Consider the following 18,504-nt stretch of genomic DNA (forward strand, 5'->3'; position numbering starts at 1 on the left):
TTCGCCAATGCTATATTCTCTTTAGCGCTATACTTGAGAATTGATCAGATCGGCCCCGTCATGGTCTACTTCCCGGCTTATCTGTTTTGCCTAGTAATTATTCCAATCTTTATCGCTCGGCTCCTCTTGAAAAATTTGGGGACGGGCTTTTCCTTGCACCAGAGGTTTGGAAGCCTAGATACTTTGGGTAATTGCTTGGGACTGTTTACTCTACATAATTTAAGGCGGTGAAGTTAGAGCAATACAAATCATTCCTGGCCACTCTTTCACTGCCTAGTCCTTGAATCCATACTGCACGATGAGAGTTACGGAAACCACGGAGGCATATTGGTCGCCGCTTTTGATGGTGGGCCCATCTTTCTATAGAAACAGAAGAATATGGGCAGGTTCACTGCCTTAGATTAAAAGGTTTGTTTTGGAGTCAAAAGTGATAGGATTTGTTTGCATTGCACCATTGGGGTTGGAATCCTTTGTTTTATTCATAGCATTGAAGGAGTAAGATTCTGAATTAAGGTATTCAAGGTAATATTGGACCATAGGGATGATTTGCCATAAAGATTTCCAAATAACCAAAGCTGAAATTGCAGAGAAACACTTCAGAAGTCAGAGGAGAATCAGGAAACATTCCTCAAGTAAGCTATCAGCCTACCCTCTGTGGGTCCCAACTCTTCCCTTACACATTCTCCTAGTATCCATTTCTATTAGTAGCCAATCTCAGGAGTGATTCATTTCTGTTCTCTTTCAACTTGCCCTCTGCTCACCTCTATCACTTGCTTTCATATCATCATCTTCTTTCATATGAAAAGGTGCTTCCAAACACAAAGCTGACAACATTTCTAACTCATCCCTATCTCAAACAGCTTCCTTTCTACCTAGTGAGGTACCATCACAACGTGCTCTCCATACAGACAATTGTCAACAAATCCTTCACAGCTGTATATCAGAGAGGCATATTCTGACATTGTCAAGGAGGGTGAGGTCACCTTTTAAACCCCAGCAAATCAAGGTAGGAGACTTTCTGTTCAGCTGTCTGACGCTTTGTTTTGGGCTGCTGTGGTGCGCGGCTGCAGAAAGCAATGGATGCTGTTAGAGAACGCGTCTTTTCGGCGCTTCTTGAAGTGAACAAAAATCAGAGACAACTCAAGGCAATTGGCAAAAAAGCATTCCATCCGCCTCCTCCTTTCCTTTCTCTTTCTCCTATTTGTTCACTTTTCTTTAACCATCCTCCCTCTCTCCAACATCTGTGATCTCTTCTGTACCACCCTTTCCCTAGTCACCCAACTCTTCTTCTTGCATAATACACCCAACCAGCATACCAAAAGCTGAATTCAATCTAACACTGAAGGCTTTGTAATCAGGCAAAATGTCTCGCACCAGCAGTGAAGAGCAACTCAACTTCCTTCTGAGTTGTGTCAAGCACTCGAACAATGGAAAGGTATGTGGAACTTTCTTACCCTACTCCCGCGCTTTTTGATCTCCTGTCACTAATGATAAAACAGGTTAACTTCGAAGCAGTGGCAACGGAGTGCGAAATCGTCACCAAAGGCGCTGCGTAAGTCAAACCCACTCTGCTCCCGGATGTGCTGCGAAGCTCGTGGTATTTTGTCCACATACCACATTTTGACCGCCAGCCATCCTGGGACCCAGTCTTCTCAGCTCATTCAGATCGAGTTTCTAAGCAATATACCATAGTGCCAAGCGATATGAACGTCTTTTGAAAGCTAACGGAATCAACCCCAACGGACGTGGCCCAGCTGACGACGAGGCAAGCACCCCAACCGAAAATACTACGCCCAAAAAGCCTCGCAAGACCGCGGCCAGCAAGGCAGGAACTCCGAAAGAAAAGGAGCCGAAATCTGCGAATGCCACTCCACGCAAGCGCAGAGGAGGCAAAGCAGCGACTGCCGCCTCTCCAACAAAGAAAGCCAAATCTGCAGAAAAAATCAAGGAGGAGGATAGCGGTGATGAGGGTGAGGTCAGCGAAACCGCAACCAACGGGGATAATGATGGTGTCAAGCGCAAGCCCAAGGCAGGCCTTCGCACCAACAATGATCCTTTCTTGGCACCTGCTGCGGACAAGGGAAGCGATGAGGATGAGTCTCTCCAGGACTTCATCAACACCGCCAAATCTGCTGCTTTGAAGCGAGAGGATATTGAAACCGAGGTTTAAAACGCAATTATTCGCGAAGTGCCTTCTAGCAGAGGTTGATTTAAACGATAGCATGGGATGGGGTGCTTCTTTTCTTCCTGTCGACGAGAATCTTCACTTCTTTTCGTGTCCAATGTTCTCTCAAGTTATATAACGCCCTGATTCCATTTTGCTATCACGGCGATATGTAGCTGATTGGATAAGAAAGCCTTCGACGTTGTATTTAGAGAAGATCTTGGCATCTCTAGGAAAGATAAATCAAACCGCGCATGATCATGTGACATGAGAAGCGAACCTTTAAAAGAGACAAAAGCATTTCAATCAGTATGTAGAGGTATTGAGAGATGTCACATAAATGCTTGTAAATATACATAGGGGAAAAAGGTGTGCATGGGATCAACATGCAAGACAGAGTCACCGCTTATTCCTCGAATTCTTCCTTCCCAGCTATGAAAGCAGCCTGATAATTAAATGTCATCCATCACAACCTCAAGTATTTTCTTCTTATACTGTCGCAAAGCAGTATCTCGTTTCCGAATCTGTTTTTTCAAGCTCAGGTATCGTTGTTTCCAATCCACACCTGTCTCCATCAGAAGCAAGTCATCCTCAGAGTCGTCAATTGCTACTCGTAAAGTATCCCTTGGGACTTTGTCCGTTTCGTGTATGTCCATGCCGACAGAATCCCCCCCGTCGTGGGTATCTAGCGATGGAACGGAGACATGAATCGTTGTTTTAGTCGTGATCCCAGGAGCTAACATTAAGTCATAGTTGAGAACACATTGCATTCTTGGCTGTCCGTGGGAAATGCCGTCAAGAGCTGTGTAAGGCGTTGGTATAGCAGTGTCTATCTCTCTATTCTCACCTCGCGTGATTTTAATGGTCAACTGGCCAAACCTTTTGCCACCTAAACCAAGTTGTTGGCCTAGGCCCAAATGGACCGCGCAGTAAAGTGCAATCATATGGGATGAGGCATTTGGAGCGCTCTGTGATTTGATCTGCTTGATAATTGCGTTGGTAATTGCGACAGACTCCTTTTCGCTAGGGGCAGACGGACTCCCTAATATTCTAGCATGTTGAACTTCAAGAGCGAACATACGAGAGACTTTGTCGAGGGACAGTGCGGTTGAGTTGTCGCAAGATATGAGGGGATCTGTATGTCCCAAATATGTATTCTGCGTGTTGTTGGTATATCGATGATTGGATTCTCCGGAATCCTGCGTCTCGAAAGACGCAGATGGCCGACGAAACTCCCCATTCACTTGTAGCTGTGGAGTTGCGAGTCGAACAGGCGGCCTGGGCGACCCTTTCGGCACTTGAAGTTGGAGTTTTACGGGTCGGGGACCGGTTGAATTCGGGGGAAGAGTAGAATTGGTTAAATCTTGCACGGTATTACCGGAGGTTTCCACGCCGACCCTTGCCAAAACCGACGGATCAGAGTCTGCTTCTTGAGGAGGACCGCACCTTGCAGCATTTTGAGTGTGAAGTGTGCCCGCTGTTCCAGCGTCCCTTGCACTTTCCAGTGGCTGTTGACTTCCCTCACCACTTGGTTGAATACTACGGGATGCAGCCCACGGAGACAATACAGGTTGATCTCTGCGTCGTTTATAATGCATCCTATTTGCAAAATCTGGTGTGATGGCGGATTTTGGCTCTCTTTCGAAAAAAGCATCCTGGGTGCTACCACGGGGCGTAACAGCTGACTGAGGATATCTGAGGGGAGAAGATCGTTGTGGTCCAGGAAAATCCCATCTTGCACCATCTGCTGGTGTAACATTATGTCGCTGATCTCCAGCTGGATTTCCGGTACCAAAGGCGGAGTTGGCTGTCCAGTGGTCGTGTTGCTCAAAGTCATCCGGAAGAGCACTCCAGGGCAAATAAGGGTCGCTACTATCAATGTTGGGGTTTTGTGTATCTAAACGTGGCCTTTTCGGGTTATTGGTCTCAGCCAGGGCGCGTTTTCGACCCTTTCTAGGCTTCCATTCGGGATATAATGCTCGTAAGGTGAGATCTTCCTCTCTTGGAACGCCGTCCCTGTAGCCTCCATCTTGATCGTGTAGAGCCCCGACGTTGGTATAATAAGGATGTTGATTACCCATACAATAGTCGAAAAATGCGTCCACGTGCATTGCACGCATCCAGCGCTAGTCGGAGATCAGAATCATGGCAGAAGAATCCATATGTAAACTGATAACACAAAAGAAATGGTTCAGACCTTTAAGCGCACAGCGTACTGCTGCACCTTTTGGGTACTTTGCTTTTTTTCCACGGAGGGAGGCTCGACACCCAGTTCAATGGCGAGTTGAATCCAGGTTTTGATCTCCTTCCGGTCGAGTTTCTGTATCAATTCCCAGAGAGTATAAATACTGAAACATTTCCCGTCGCTCCGAGGTGGTAATCGGAACATCCTTCGCAATTCTGACGTATTCGTCGTTGACGGCACTCCGGGGTTACAATAAAAGATGAAATCTACATAGGCATCGTCTATTGTCGCATCAGTGATGTTCCGCGAAGGCAGGGTGCGTGGTTCAATCGACTGTACAAGCTCGCCTTGCCGCACCGGGACCGGGACAGGGGGTGACATGGACGCTGCCGAGTGACTCCTCCGGATAAGCTCTGAACGAGGCAGTCTCGGGGAGGGCTGAAGACTTCCGGGTGTGCTTCTTCGGTATAATGGGGGTGACATCGCGGTGCGAAAAGGCCCTTGGCTCAGAGACCCAGACGGAGGCGTGGTACCCATAAGCCCGGCCGTGCTCTCGGACTGATGCTGTTCCATGGCAAGCAGGCGAATTTGAACTGACACAGATTAAAACCCGGGCGAAAAGATGCGCAGCCTCTGTCATCAGGTCATGAGAGAAGAGAAAATTTTAGAAGGATCAGTTCCGCGCAATCGGAGCTTTGCTGAGATGTGAGAAAAAAGCCCGTAGTGATGATTGACTAGCAAGATAGCGCTCTGGCCAGGGGTTCTTTGAAACTGTTTAACTGAATATCGGGAGCTAATTACATTGAATAATGAGACACTCATAAAAGAAAGATCGTCTCAAAAGCACATTCTGAAATGACAGGCGGGAGGGGGCAGCTCCGAGATGCTTGTCCTTTGGGCTTGACGCGGACAAAAATAGAAACAGAACGCTTGGCCGGTAAAGAAAGTCGAAGATCTGCCCCTTAACCGCTAAGGATCGGCCCCTCCAGGTTGTCTGTATCAGCCATAAATAGCACAGGCTGCGCTGCTGAAAGTCCACCAGCGCACTTCTGTGGAATTTTGCTTGTCCTTTTTTTTTTTTTTTCCGCAGCTTAAAAAGGGCTGTCTCTGCTTCTCGAACCCATTACAGAGAAATACTAGATTGATTTGATACCTGGTGCTGGAATTTGAGGCTTTCCTGTAATCCTGTGTAAAGTAGCTAACGTAATCCACAAGCGAGCGAAAGATTAAATTAAGGTAGTTATCTCAACTAAACTAGAATTTAACCCGAAATGTCTACGCTCAACAACCCCTAAATAGATTAAATTACATTACAATAGGACCAGGGCAGCTTCTTCTTGTATGGCCTAAAATATGGCAGTTCGTACACCTTGGTGGTGCCCGGGAACGTGATGCAGGCTCAGAGAGTTGAGTGACTGACTGTTCAACAGGTTGAGCAGATGAAATAGAGGCCTCAGCAATCTCTTCCCTAGTTAGACCTTCTTCACATTGAATTTGGCGCTTAGATCTTGTACGTTTTTGCTTCTCTTTCTCATTTGCAGCAAATATATCCTGATATTGCTTCTTCACAATAGTGGCGTTGACCATTCCATATTCGCAGGCCTTGATAATTTGGTCAAATCCTTCCATTAAGCCCTGGGGCGAGCTCTCAAGCCCCTGCCCCATAAGATTCTTGATCTTATCCACCTGCCTATGCACCTGCCGGGGGTTGGTTGGTGTTTGTAGGATCCAGGATGACTGGGAGTTGCTAGATTGGCTAGCTGGGAGAGTAGGTGTTTGGAGTTGAATATCCAGCTGCTGAATAACCTTCCTATCCTCACATTTTGCTCGCTCGTAATTATAGCGTCTGGAATAGCGGCATTTGAGCTCCGTACGGTGTTTAATCAGATTTGACACCCAGTTCTTGCCAACACGCGGGGGAGGAGAGGTAGGATCTCGTATGGCAAGAAGATGATTAGCCATATTCTCAACAAATGCCGGTCCCGGGGGGATTCCTCGTTTAGCTAGGTCTAGGATCCATTGAACTACCTGATTCTCTTCAGGCTCAGTCAATTTATGTGAATTTGCGCGTAAATTCACCCGTGCAGGTCTGCCTTTGAGTCGATGGGCAAGAGTAGAGCGTGGCACATCAAATAAGCATGCAGCTTCACGAATTGAGGATATTTCTTCATTTTTAAAAGCAGATATTGCGAGCTCAAGTCTTCCCTCTATCTCCATAGAGTTTCTTGCATTTTTATTGCGAATTGGTGGCATATTTGCGCGTTGAAGTGGCTTGATTAGGGAATTGAAGATATTTTGGATTTGGTGTCCCGCTCGCTTGTGGATTATGTTAATGTAAGTAATTCACCCCCGAGCGGCTCACACCACCGAGCGGCTCACCAAAATACACATACAAATCTCAACTTTTTGCTCTCTTATATCTTAACAAGTCTATGTCTGATCATTATAAAATGAAGAGGATACTATATAGATATAATAAACTTTGTAAATTATAAGAATTATCTAAATATAATAATTATTTCTTAAGGTATAGTATTTTATTATCTTTTTACTAGCATGTATCAAATTATCTTCACAAATAATAGAGTTAAATAAATAAGACTGTTTATTAAGTGTCTATATACGGAGTACTCTACATCTAAATTCTAAAGTCTATATTCAACAATGTTGTTGAGATATAAGAGAGCAAAAAGTTGAGATTTGTATGTGTATTTTGGTGAGCCGCTCGGGGGTGAATTAGTTACGTTAATGTAGGTGACTAAGCAAAAATTATGTAATTGGTTACCTAAGCAGCCATCGATGACTTGCTAATATTTCCCTCCTCTTGACTACTCGCGTTCCTTTTGCTCACTTTTGCTGCTGGTTGAGAGGCCATCACAAACTTTCCTCAGAGACTTGTTCAACCAGTTCTGCTACCTCTACTCTAAGGTCTACTCTTTGGTACTTTGTTCATCTGTGATCGCAGGTGATCCTTGGGTTGTTTCTCCTTGCAACCTCAAGCTCTGTTTCAAACGGTGGCTCCTCTAATTACTTTTGGATGATCCTCAATCTGGATTGTATCCTTCAATCGCCCAAGTCTCTTTCTATGTTTCAAGTGATCTAGTAGATGGTGTTTCTACTTGGTTTTTCTTTTCTTTCGTTTGACTCGACATGGCGCCAGCCCTTCGGTCAATGCGGCCAGCTCGTCAACACCAAGCACAGCGCCCCGTTCGCTCAACGCGTGGGGCAGTGGTCAGTTATAGAGAAATCTCAGACTCGGATCCCTCGGAAGTTGAAGTCTCCGTACCTGAGGATGATGATAATGACGATGATCGTGAAAGACAGATTCAAGCCCTTGTGCGCATCATTGCGAGAGAGGCAAGGCTGGAACATCCCAACCTTCGTCCCTTGTCTAGGATAAAACGTTCGCTCAACTCTACAGTTCCCACCAAGCCGGCGAAAAAGCTCAAATTGGAACCAGAAGGCGTTAAGCCGCCATGGCACACCCTTCCTTACCATGTCCTCTTCAGTATATTTCTCTACCTGTCCCCTTTCATGAGAGACAGCCCCTTGGCCGATACCTCTCAGTCCGTAAAATGCTTGCTGAGGCTCTCTCGTATGTGTCGTGCTTTTTGTGAGCCCGCACTATCGGCTCTATACTTTTTACCGCCGCTACATCCAGCTGGGAAACTGAAGGGCTTGGTGGATCTGTTAAAGATGGACCCGGATTCCATGTCTATCAACTATAGGGACAAAGTGAAACATCTTGAGATGGACATCTACCGCGCGAAGCCGGTATTGTTATACTCCCTTCTTAAGTTCACGCCACGGCTTAGACATTTGCGACTGTATAGTCTGGGGGAATACGACCGCAGTAAAAACATAACAAAGCACATTCCCCGCTGGTTGTTCTGCGATATGCCCCAGCCAGAAGCTCTGCGCGACTTACGCCTTCATAGCTGGGAATGGAATGGAGAAATTAATTTCCCATCCATCAAGTCTGTCCATAGCCACCCGGCGTTTACGTCCCTTCGGAGCGTACGCTTTTACAAACTAGAGCATTGTGACTGCGGAGCCCCACGTGAACTAGATTATAAAAACCCTGCCGTTCAAGCGGAGGAGCTAGTCACCGCTCTCTCTCTCTTGCCTTACCTCGAAAGACTAGAATTCAAGTCTTGTGACTTTGCGGCTGACTTGTTACCATTTCTCTCAATGGCTCTGACTTCACTATCGGTCATCGATTGTGACAATGTGGACTCGTTCATCGTCGAAAAATTCTTATCAAATCACGGGTACCATCTACGTGAGCTGGTTTTGACTCAAAATTATTGCCTCAATATGTCTTTTACCACTCGCTTGGCAGAGTTGTGCCCGTATTTGCAGGTGTTCATCATGGATTTCAACTTATCGAGAGAAAGACGCTTAGCGGGTGATGTTAATCCTTTCGACAATTTATTATTGGATTATGATCCTCCATCATGGCCGCCAACTTTGCAGTATTTGGAATTGCAGCATTTGTGCAGGTGGGAAATACAGACCGCAGAAATTCTTTTCAATTCTCTCGTTGAATCTGCTCATCAGCTTCAAGACTTGAGGACCCTCATAATTACCGCAATTATAAAAATCAGCTGGCGTGACCGGGCAAAGTTTCGCGAACATTGGATGGGGACTCTCGAACGGACGTTCTTAAGAAAGTCCCCTCCGCCGAGCACTTGGCCAACCATCCTAAAGCCAACACGTACCTCTCAGGCTGGAAGCTCTTCTAGCGATAGCAACGACACAAGAAAACAGTCTTTTGAAGCTATTCCGCAAAGACGAAGCAGGCGCATTGCCCAACGGATCGCATTAACTGACGATATGCAAAGCGAATCTGTCTCAGTAGGAAAGGGAAAAGAACCGGCAAATGGAGGTTTCGAGTCTTCAGCGAAGCAGACCCAGGGTGGCCCAGTGCACGGTATGTGTGATGTGGTGAAGGTCCGCATTGACAATCTGCGGCCTGTTTCAATTCCTCAAGCAGCGGAAAATCTTGCCGATGAAGACAGCGGTGATTCTGACTGGAATGGCGTTGACCCAGAGTTTGACACCAGCTATGCCTGGTAGCGCCCAAACAGTGGGTGTAATTTCTCCTGAAAGCTAAAGTCTGCTCTCATGGGCGTTTCCTTTGACTCAAACCTTGGTGATCCTTTCTTTGTTGAGGCCTGTATTTAAATACTTCCACCCTACGTTGTGACTGTTCTCCAAGAGTAGTGAATTCCCTGGAGGACATCAGCGCTTTACTTCATTCTCTGGCGACCTGGTGCATCCAATGGCGTATGGTCAGGCGCTGTCCTACAAGATTTACAAGTTGTAAAGGACTTGCGTGGACGGACAGAGCAATTTGGGAGTTATATGGCATGGTGGAGATGGATGGTATTATGAAACTGGTGCCCCTTCTCCTTGGGCATATTTGCGTTGTAATATTTAAAATCTGGCAATTGATGAATCCAAGCTTTCCGCATCATAACGGCACCTAATGCATAATCTCTTATTTATTCAGCAATTAGTTGTAAATTCTTTGGCTCACCTTTGTGAAAGGGTTGGACGCCATCAATTATCATAGACGTATGTATTCCTATAATTGTCTTCCGTCCCAGCCTCAGTGCAACAAAGCTTTAGTTGGGTTCACCGAGGGCATGTCCAGTAAACTTGGGCATGGATGGCTCCAAAGTCCCTTGGGTCCCCGATTTCATAGGGATACATGGTTACCAGTAGCTTCAAGCAATCTTGGGATGGAAAAGGAGATTCTGAGATCAATCTTGTGATTCCACCCGGGATGGAAGCTGATATGCACATACGTACAATACACTCTGTACGGAGTACTCCGTACACACTTGCATTTCTATCTCCTGTGTCGAGTTGGAGCTGTGTTTGTCCAACTGGATTGAGGTCGGCTAATGTGAATTGCTACATTTTCAGCCAATTACCTCAACCTTTCATTAGGTACTAAGCTTTCATCGGGCACAAGACTTGGGCCTCCTCCATTCCGTGGACGGAGATACAAACTGGGGACAGGGGAACCTTTTGACAGTCTAGGCCCAACCAGTCCCTTGCTCGACAAGCCAGTTGGTGCTACAGTTCGGCGTGATTCGCGTCTTGGTCACGCAGCACCACACATCCTTCCCCCCCCAAATATATTCAACAACCAAACCGACGAGACCCACGATTCTCGAAGTGATTGTGCTTCTCTCGGCCTCGACGCTATTTAAGACGCCCACGCGGAACGTGAAAGAGTGGCTATTTACATCAGATCTCGAATACAAGGCGGACTCGTGGACTAATCACATCGCTCACCACCTTCACGATGCCGCCGTCGCAGTCCTGCTAATTGGCGATCGCTCTTGATCCATCTGGGTGGCCGCCGTCTCATCTGTCCGGCCTTTTCTTCCTTTTTTTTTTTTTTATTTTTGTTTGCTTTTTCACAATCTCGTTCAGCGTCTCCCATCTTCGCTGGTGGTAATTTCACTGTTTGCTCTTCCTGCAGGGAACATCGTCCTCCCTCTCTGCCGGTCCCAGACGACATACAATAATCTTTAATACTATCAAAGGGTTCACGTTTACGAGTGTACGATTATCATCTAAGCAATCGTCTTTCTCGTTGATCACAGCGTCCCGGAAACGGCGTTCATCTCGATCTTCTTTTTTTTTTTTTTTTTTGTTGCAAACATGAATCCGCAATCATCGAGGGTACGAAGCCCAGCAGACGTCGGTGGACCGTCCACATCTCCGCCACCACTGCCAGAAGGATGGTATGCATTTTGCTCACCCGATAGTTCTTTTTGGATTTATTGATAACACTATGGTTTAGGCTCGCACAATGGGAGGGAACTCTTCGAAAATGGTACTTCGTGCAGCCTGCCACAGGAAAGTCACAATGGGAAGTTCCCACTGAGCCTTTTATTCCCACGCCGTCTTCTACCCCTCACTCTATTGCAAGTCCCGGTCCATACCATGCCCCACGCGCGGCAAGCCTGGCGCCCTCCGAGACTGAAGCGGCTTCAAGAGAGTTTCAAGAACTGAGAAGCGGAAAATGGCCGGGTAGCGGCAGCTTCTCTGTACGTGAAAGCTGCGCTGAAATTACTTTTTACGCTTAAAACTGACAACATCTTTGCTAGAACAATTCATTTGGAAGTATGCAGCCTTCACCGTATCAACAGGTTTCAACCCCCGGATCGCAACGCACTCCAACTCTCAGTGGCACACCCACAATGAGTGATCAAATGCAGTCCTCTCGTCCGTCCAGCCAGGGCATCCTCGGACAGGTTGCATCTGATCTAGCCAGCCGAACCAACAATGATGAAATGGTCGATGTTCAACAGACCGTACGTATGACTAATTGTTTTCCTGGAGTTTGTTACGTTTCGAACTGAGCGCCAAAGTCTAACACGTCCGGTACTTTTCTTTGCCCGCAGAATACCCCCAACCAATACACGTGTCCTCCATCGTATAGTCAGGTCCAAGGTACATCAAATCAAGTCCAAGATGTCACCATGGGACAAGAGACATCGCAACTGCAAAATGAAAACACAGGTGCAGGCACATCTTTTACACCCCAGCAGAGTCAAGCCCCAGCTTATGCCACCCCGGATCATGGCCAGATACCCCAAGGAGCGCCCATTCCATCTAGTATTCCTGGTACAGCCCCAATGGCCCAATCCCACGGAGAAAGCCAGCCTGCAATGGTCCAGCCAATAAGTAGTGCCCCAATGGAGCCCGGTGCCCAGTACCAATACTTTCCTGGACAGACACCCCCAGCGCAGCAAGGGATGATGCCTTATCCCACCCAGCCGCATCAGCAGCCGGATCCATATTACCAGAAAGGCCCTATTCCTGTTCCACCAGGCCAGTTTCCGTCTAGGATCGCACCAGGCTCTCAGCCAAAGGACAATGGCATTACCGTAATCCACCCGGATCCAAATGCGGCTCCCCTCTTTCCAACCCGCTATAGCGATGCAGAGCGCCGTCGCCAGCAAGCGGGGATGCAAAGTGGGTACAATAGCCGTACACCCCCAGGCCAGGCCTATCAAGTGCCGGCAGGAGGTGGATATACCCAGAATACGGCACCCAACCAGGGAGGATATTCCCAGTATGACCAGTATGCCCCGAGAAGTGGCCAGAGACAACCCAGCCAGGGAAGTGGTCCTCCATGGGATTATGATAGGAGCCAGCCAGAGCCTCAAGGAGGATACCCGGTTCATGCGCGTTATACGCCGCCTCAGCAGCACCAGCACCAGCCACAGCCCCAGGCGCAGCATTACAGAGCAGATAGTGGAGGATATTCTGGAGGATGGGGCAGATGATTATTGGCATTTTTTATTTAGTTTTCTTTTATATGTGCTGTTTTTTTTATGATAATTATGGTCATGGTGGATGATGTTTATTTGGGGGGTTTCTTATTTCAAGAGTAACTAATATATCACGGCCATTGGGACTTGCAAAGAAGATACGTAGCAATGCATGTGAGCGATGATATCCACGGGCTTAATGAAGATTCGCTTGAGCCTCTACTCCGTAAACCGCATGTAATCTGGAATCCGTACATATGGCGATCGCGCTTGTGATTGGATAGTCGGGTATCAGAACTTTATTATTCATAAATCCTAGAGGGCGGTGAAGTCTGAAGCTTCTCCCAAAAAAGATTCTGCCAGACTAATATTTTTTATGGCCGCCGAGTGAGTCGCAAATATATAACCATTGTTGGAAGACATCCCTGCGCAAGCCAGGCTAACGTGAACAAAAAGAAGGCGGAAATGGCGTCCGTGTATAAGTCCGTCTCGAAGAAACGGAAACCCAGCCTAAAAGAAGATGAACACGATGAGGACGTGGAGATGGAGCTAGAGGAGAGGCTCAGTGACGAGAGTAGCGATGGCGAATCGGACGAGCAGTCAGTTGAGAATCATGATACGAACGGCGAGATAAATACAAATTCCAACGACAGATCAAATTCATCCGGGTATATGCCCAAAACTAGAGTTTTAATGCTCACGTCTAGAGGTGTAACGCATAGGTGAGTGATTTGGAGGGGGGAGGGAGAGAAGATTGCGCACTGCATACGCGCTCCCGAAAATCATTTTTATCAAACGTTCTAACTGTTAAAAACTTTTAGACATCGTCATCTCCTTGCCGATCTCGCGGCTCTCCTTCCACATACCCACAAAGAAAGCAAACTCGATACCAAGAAGAAAACAACCGGATATAACTTCCTCCTCAATTCCCTCGCCGATCTTCACTCGTGCAATGTCATTTTCTTCCTTGAGGCGCGAAAACGCGGACAGGACCTTTATCTGTGGCTCTCACGGCCGCCGAATGGGCCCACGATAAAATTCTCCGTAACCAATTTACATACAATGGGTGAATTAGGCACGGGGTTCGCCGGAAATTGCTTAAAAGGTGGCAGGGGCGTGGTTGTTTTTGATCAATCGTTTGGTGATGAAGAGGTTATGAAGACCGGAAACGAATGGAGAGGGCTTGTTCGGGAAATGCTTAGAGGGGTGTTTTCTGTGCCTAAACGTGGGGTGAAGGGAATGAAGCCGTTTATTGATCGGGTGATCGGTGTTTGCTGGGTTGACGGGAAGATATGGATCCGAGTCTTTGAGATCCGGGAGACGGATGGTAAGACGGAGAAGGATGGTGAAGAGGAAGCTGCCAATAAAAGGAGGTATAGGCGGGGGAAAGATGGGCTACCAAATGTTTCTCTGGTTGAGATTGGTCCGCGATTTGTTCTTACGCCGATTGTGATCCTTGAGGGCAGTTTTGGTGGCCCCGTCATCTACGAGAATCGCGAATATGTGAGCCCGAGCCAGGTACGGCGGGAGATCAGGGTGAAGAAAGCCGCTAGGTATGCTTCGAGACGTGCGGGGCAGATGGATAGGACGGTGAAGAATGCTGGATTGGGATTGGGCGCTGAGGGCGAGGCAAATAGGAAAAAGGATGAGCTTGATCCGCATGTGCTTTTTGCATGAACTCGTTCATGATATTTTCTATTTCCTAGTCTGGTGGTGGGAGTAATGTATTATTCCGGTAGGTGTATTTACGGGCAATTCTTCTTCTATGATATTCAGCCCTCCTAGGGCAAAATTTATTGACCTGGTCTTTGGTCGCCATATCGTATTCTCTGCTTTCCCTTCCATATACCACTTCATCTCTCTCCTCCATGCTTGTCGGTGTTGTTCTGATGCCAAGTCGAATATCCTCCCATACCTGCTTATGTCAGCGACTCGCTGCGATCCCCCCAGATTCGCCCCTTATTCTGCACTCAACTCCAGCTTCTTCTTCCCTTTGCCTCGAGCCAGCAACCATGGAGGCAAGTGACTATCGTCCAGGCCTTTTTTGCCTGTCTTCTCTTCACGACCCCAACTTGACCTCGGTCAGCAAATTGCACAAAGATGTGACTATTTTCTATGAACCCCCCAGCAGCGGGGTCGCTAGCAGCTAATCACATCACCTGTCTGTTTTACGGAGGACTTGCATTCGCGATATTGCCTTGCAACACCTCTGTATTCCTTCCTAAGAACCGTCCGGCGTACCTGCGACTTAATTTGTTGTTATCAAAGAAGCCAACTTCCGATTTGCTCTGCTGTAGAGAGCTATTTAACTGAACGCGATAGAACGAGACCCGCGGAGTTTGTGTATATACAGTAGTGGTATGGGAAGCTTTCGGGCATTGCAGTATCATTCTAGCTAACGGCCTCTATATAGACCTTCCACAATGTTCTTCAAATTCTTAGCCACTGAGCTCGTGCTCCACGTGTTCTACTCCTGCGATTCCATCGCCGATGTTCTCAACTTGTCCCAAACATGCCACCGATTTCATAGAATTTTCATCGGTTCGCAAAAACTACCTGTCCTAGCCAACGCCGCTGAAGCCGAATATGGCCCCTTACACGAAATTGTTCAACTTGTTACGCAAAATGCAAGCCAACCTGCGCATAAAGTCCGTCAAGCACCAATGTCAACTAACTTACTGGAGCAAATTGTCCAAGTTGGAAGGGTAGCAAGACGCTGGGAGGAAATATATCCTATCAAAAAATGGAAAGCCGACTATGAGAATCGGCGACTTTTAACCGATATAGAGCGTTTCCGTCTCCGACGCGCTATATACCGGCTTTGGCTTTACTCGCGGGCGTTTCATAGTCCTTCGTTCCCACGTACTTCGCGGGTTGTTCCGGTCATTGTACGAGAGCGTGCTGAGCTGCTCCACAATTGGTCGACCAGTGAATTGGCGGAAATGGAAGACGTTCGACTGGTCATTCGCGACGTCGTTCAAAATCATATATGTCCGAGTAATGGGACTATCCAGCGCAAGTTTCACAAGCGTTATCCGGACGCTAAAAACTCATTGTTGTTTAATATACATCTCAACTACCCTCCACCTACAACAGACTTTATCACGAGCAGCAGCAACCATAATAGCTTTGATACGTTTTGCTTCAGCTCCCGCTCATCCCATAGCGGTCCTAGTGATGACAACGGACCATTTTGTCACCACACATCTCCACCAAACAAATACACTACTAAATTTCGGTCCGATCTATACCATGAGCCCGGTCTTGAAGGTTGGGGTGATGAAATACCACACTATTACGTGGTTGAGGACATGCTGAAGTTGGATCCAAGTCAGGTCCTGTGGTTACGGGAGAACACATTGTTAAAGGAGCATGTGGAAAGATATATTAAGTCCATGGGGGAGTGGTTTGAAAACAACGGAGAGACATTTGCGCAGACGCTAGAGTGGGTGGTCAATGAGCGTGGAGAGGACATACTCTCATTTCGAGAGGCTATTAGTGACGGGGAATTAGGGATTGCAAGGACTGGGTAAACCTGAGCTTAAGTGTCATTTCGGTTCAGATGAATAAATTCTGGTGATGTCTTTCTTGTTTCCTCCACTTAAAGCGTGCCTATTGCCCGGTTGATTATAGTGACACTGCCTTATGTGCTCATTATACTTCACCATGGCTATCAGTTGTAATTCGGGTGTGTGGACCATTAACGACCGGGATGGCTACCTCGCTGAGAGCCTGGTCGAAGTGGCGGAACTCTTACTCCTATAAATTCCAAGCTTTCTCCGTACACCGTAGATCAGACCGTTCGAGTCATTATGTCATTGTGCAAAAGGGGAATGCTGTATATTATGTATTGGAGAAGCTGCTGAGTAGATGTAAAAGAAGGCACAAAAATAGCACTAGCTAATTATTGGTTTAAAAGGTACGGTGTAACAGTGACCCAGTTCCCAATTCAAAGAAGATAATACGAAGAGAAAAAAAAAGAGTAAACAAGTCAGTGGACAAGAGACTTGAATGGGCAAAGAACAGAGAAAAATGTAAAAAAAAAGGAAAACCGGTCAAAACCCCCCACTCCCAGTCATGAAAAGAGAATCTCTGCCTAAACCACCCTCATTGTTCATAACAACATCAATATCCTTTTCTTGCTTTCATGGACTACCACCTAAATACCGTGCTTGATCATCGCAAGGAAATTGGAGTGGATCAAAGGAAGGATAACATGGGGGCTCAGATATGCATCTACTCATTCAAGCCAAGGAAAAAAGGATGTGCAAAAGAATAAACAGAACTCATTATTTCCCTATCATCAGAAGAGATCGGAACAATTGGGGTGGCCTTGGGAGAGAAAACAGTAGAATGAAATTCTATGCCCGTTGAGTCATTATCGCCATACTTTAAACCTAACAGCACCCCTGCTTAGACTCTGGATCTTGTGTTTTGGTGATTTCGACGACTTTTCGGTCGGAAAGAGGGTTCTGAGCGGAGTCACCGCTATCTAAGGCCTTGCTAGAAACAATGCGGAAGATTTCTACGGTTGTCAGTAGAATCCAGCAGAGACAGTGGGAGAGATGTGTATACCAGTGAGAATGTTTTGGAAAGCAAGCTCGACGTTGCTCGCATCGAGAGCAGAAGTCTCAATGAACGAGAGGTTGTTGTCACCTGGTAGAGTTTAATGTTAGTGGTAGAATACACCGAAGATAGAAAGACGAGGAATATCATACTTGCAAACTGCTTGGCTTCCTCTGTGGGGACCGCCCGCAGATGTCTTAGATCACTCTTGTTGCCAACAAGCATAATGACGATGTTAGAGTCTGCATGATCTCGAAGTTCTTTCAGCCACCGCGTGACATTCTCGTAAGTCTGATGCTTGCTGATATCATAGACAAGAAGTGCACCAACAGCACCACGATAGTAAGCGGAAGTAATAGCTCTGTATCTCTCTTGGCCTGCAGTATCCCAGATCTGGGATTTAATAGTCTTGGAATCCACTTGGATGGATCGGGTCGCGAACTCGACGCCGATAGTAGACTTGGAGTCAAGGTTAAATTCGTTGCGTGTGAAACGGCTTAGTAAATTGGATTTGCCAACACCGGAGTCACCGATCAAGACCACTATTTAAAAGGAAACCAAGGATTAGTCGTTGATAATCTTATTGAACGTGCGCGAAGGATGGGGTTGGACATGGCTGGACGAGGGGTGTAAGACGTACCCTTGAAAAGAAACTACAAGCCGGCAATGTTAGCATCAGCGACACATCACCATACACTGCAAGAAGGCTGTCAGACATACATCATATTCGTCGTTGGCCATGATGGCAGGCTGCGTCTTGTGATCGTGGAGGACGACGGAGGTTGAAAGCGGTAAAGGGAGGAAGTTGTGAAGCGGGAGCTCTGAGTAAGGCGCCTAAAAATTGACACCGGAAGTCGAAATGCAGTTGTAAAAGAGAAACGGAGAACCCTGTGGCCTGACTTGAACAAGGAGATGTGAGTTTGTTGTGAAAAGGCAACAGGATAAAAATAAATTAACCAAGCTGGACCGTGTGTTTGAGATGTCGCTCTCTCGCAGACCGTCTGGCTGGACAGGGGCCGTTTGTAGTGGTACCTCCTTTTCTAGTCTATTTACTAATAACATGAAGTACCGGTACGGTGTACACGCTAAGCAGCAGCTTGGAGCGAGCGTCTTACACTGCGGAGAAATGTTTTATAAGTGCCGAAGTCGAACTGCCCAGACCATGGAAGCCAACCTTCATTTACACAGCTGCGCTCCGAGATAGCCCATAATTATCTACTCCGTACTTTCTCATAGCTGGTTAGCCGCCCGCCTGGAAACTCTCAACTCCCTTAAGCCGCCTGCTTACT

The 18,504-nt window shown here is 46.9% G+C and overlaps 7 protein-coding genes across 7 annotated transcripts; 5 read left to right on the forward strand and 2 right to left on the reverse strand.

Moving 5' to 3' along the window:
* Window positions 1-1,363: 1,363 nt before the first annotated feature.
* CIMG_06263 (uncharacterized protein) lies at window positions 1,364-2,170 on the forward strand (the record flags this gene model as incomplete). The annotated part of the gene is made up of 3 exons (XM_001242366.2): window positions 1,364-1,435; window positions 1,500-1,552; window positions 1,693-2,170. 3 exons carry the CDS (start codon window positions 1,364-1,366, stop codon window positions 2,168-2,170), a joined length of 603 nt encoding a protein of 200 aa, XP_001242367.2.
* A 278-nt stretch (window positions 2,171-2,448) lies between these two features.
* Window positions 2,449-5,247, reverse strand: CIMG_06264 (ARS binding protein Abp2). The gene is made up of 2 exons (XM_001242367.2): window positions 4,362-5,247; window positions 2,449-4,290 (listed from the first exon to the last, which is right to left on the reverse strand). The coding sequence occupies exons 1-2, from the start codon at window positions 4,920-4,922 to the stop codon at window positions 2,617-2,619; spliced, it is 2,235 nt and encodes a 744-aa protein (XP_001242368.2). The 5' UTR covers window positions 4,923-5,247; the 3' UTR covers window positions 2,449-2,616.
* Window positions 5,248-7,499: 2,252 nt separating this feature from the next.
* On the forward strand, window positions 7,500-9,863 carry CIMG_06266 (uncharacterized protein; the record flags this gene model as incomplete). The annotated part of the gene is made up of 1 exon (XM_001242369.2): window positions 7,500-9,863. The coding sequence occupies one exon, from the start codon at window positions 7,500-7,502 to the stop codon at window positions 9,426-9,428; it is 1,929 nt and encodes a 642-aa protein (XP_001242370.1). The 3' UTR covers window positions 9,429-9,863.
* Window positions 9,864-11,030: 1,167 nt separating this feature from the next.
* On the forward strand, window positions 11,031-12,849 carry CIMG_06267 (uncharacterized protein; the record flags this gene model as incomplete). Its single annotated transcript, XM_001242370.2, has 4 exons — window positions 11,031-11,113; window positions 11,173-11,419; window positions 11,480-11,686; window positions 11,777-12,849. The coding sequence occupies 4 exons, from the start codon at window positions 11,031-11,033 to the stop codon at window positions 12,662-12,664; spliced, it is 1,425 nt and encodes a 474-aa protein (XP_001242371.1). The 3' UTR covers window positions 12,665-12,849.
* A 193-nt stretch (window positions 12,850-13,042) lies between these two features.
* Window positions 13,043-14,473, forward strand: CIMG_06268 (ribosome biogenesis protein BRX1). Its single transcript, XM_001242371.2, has 2 exons — window positions 13,043-13,371; window positions 13,471-14,473. The coding sequence occupies exons 1-2, from the start codon at window positions 13,115-13,117 to the stop codon at window positions 14,324-14,326; spliced, it is 1,113 nt and encodes a 370-aa protein (XP_001242372.1). The 5' UTR covers window positions 13,043-13,114; the 3' UTR covers window positions 14,327-14,473.
* A 188-nt stretch (window positions 14,474-14,661) lies between these two features.
* On the forward strand, window positions 14,662-16,245 carry CIMG_06269 (F-box domain-containing protein). The gene is made up of 2 exons (XM_001242372.2): window positions 14,662-15,007; window positions 15,063-16,245. Exon 2 carries the CDS (start codon window positions 15,073-15,075, stop codon window positions 16,180-16,182), a length of 1,110 nt encoding a protein of 369 aa, XP_001242373.2. The 5' UTR covers window positions 14,662-15,007; window positions 15,063-15,072; the 3' UTR covers window positions 16,183-16,245.
* A 317-nt stretch (window positions 16,246-16,562) lies between these two features.
* On the reverse strand, window positions 16,563-18,178 carry CIMG_06270 (GTP-binding protein ypt3). The gene is made up of 5 exons (XM_001242373.2): window positions 17,936-18,178; window positions 17,856-17,868; window positions 17,368-17,757; window positions 17,225-17,305; window positions 16,563-17,174 (listed from the first exon to the last, which is right to left on the reverse strand). The coding sequence occupies exons 1-5, from the start codon at window positions 17,954-17,956 to the stop codon at window positions 17,047-17,049; spliced, it is 633 nt and encodes a 210-aa protein (XP_001242374.2). The 5' UTR covers window positions 17,957-18,178; the 3' UTR covers window positions 16,563-17,046.
* Between the last annotated feature and the right edge of the window lie 326 nt (window positions 18,179-18,504).

This window comes from Coccidioides immitis (assembly GCF_000149335.2).
Source record: "Coccidioides immitis RS genomic scaffold supercont3.2, whole genome shotgun sequence".
Lineage (NCBI taxonomy): Eukaryota > Fungi > Ascomycota > Eurotiomycetes > Onygenales > Onygenaceae > Coccidioides > Coccidioides immitis.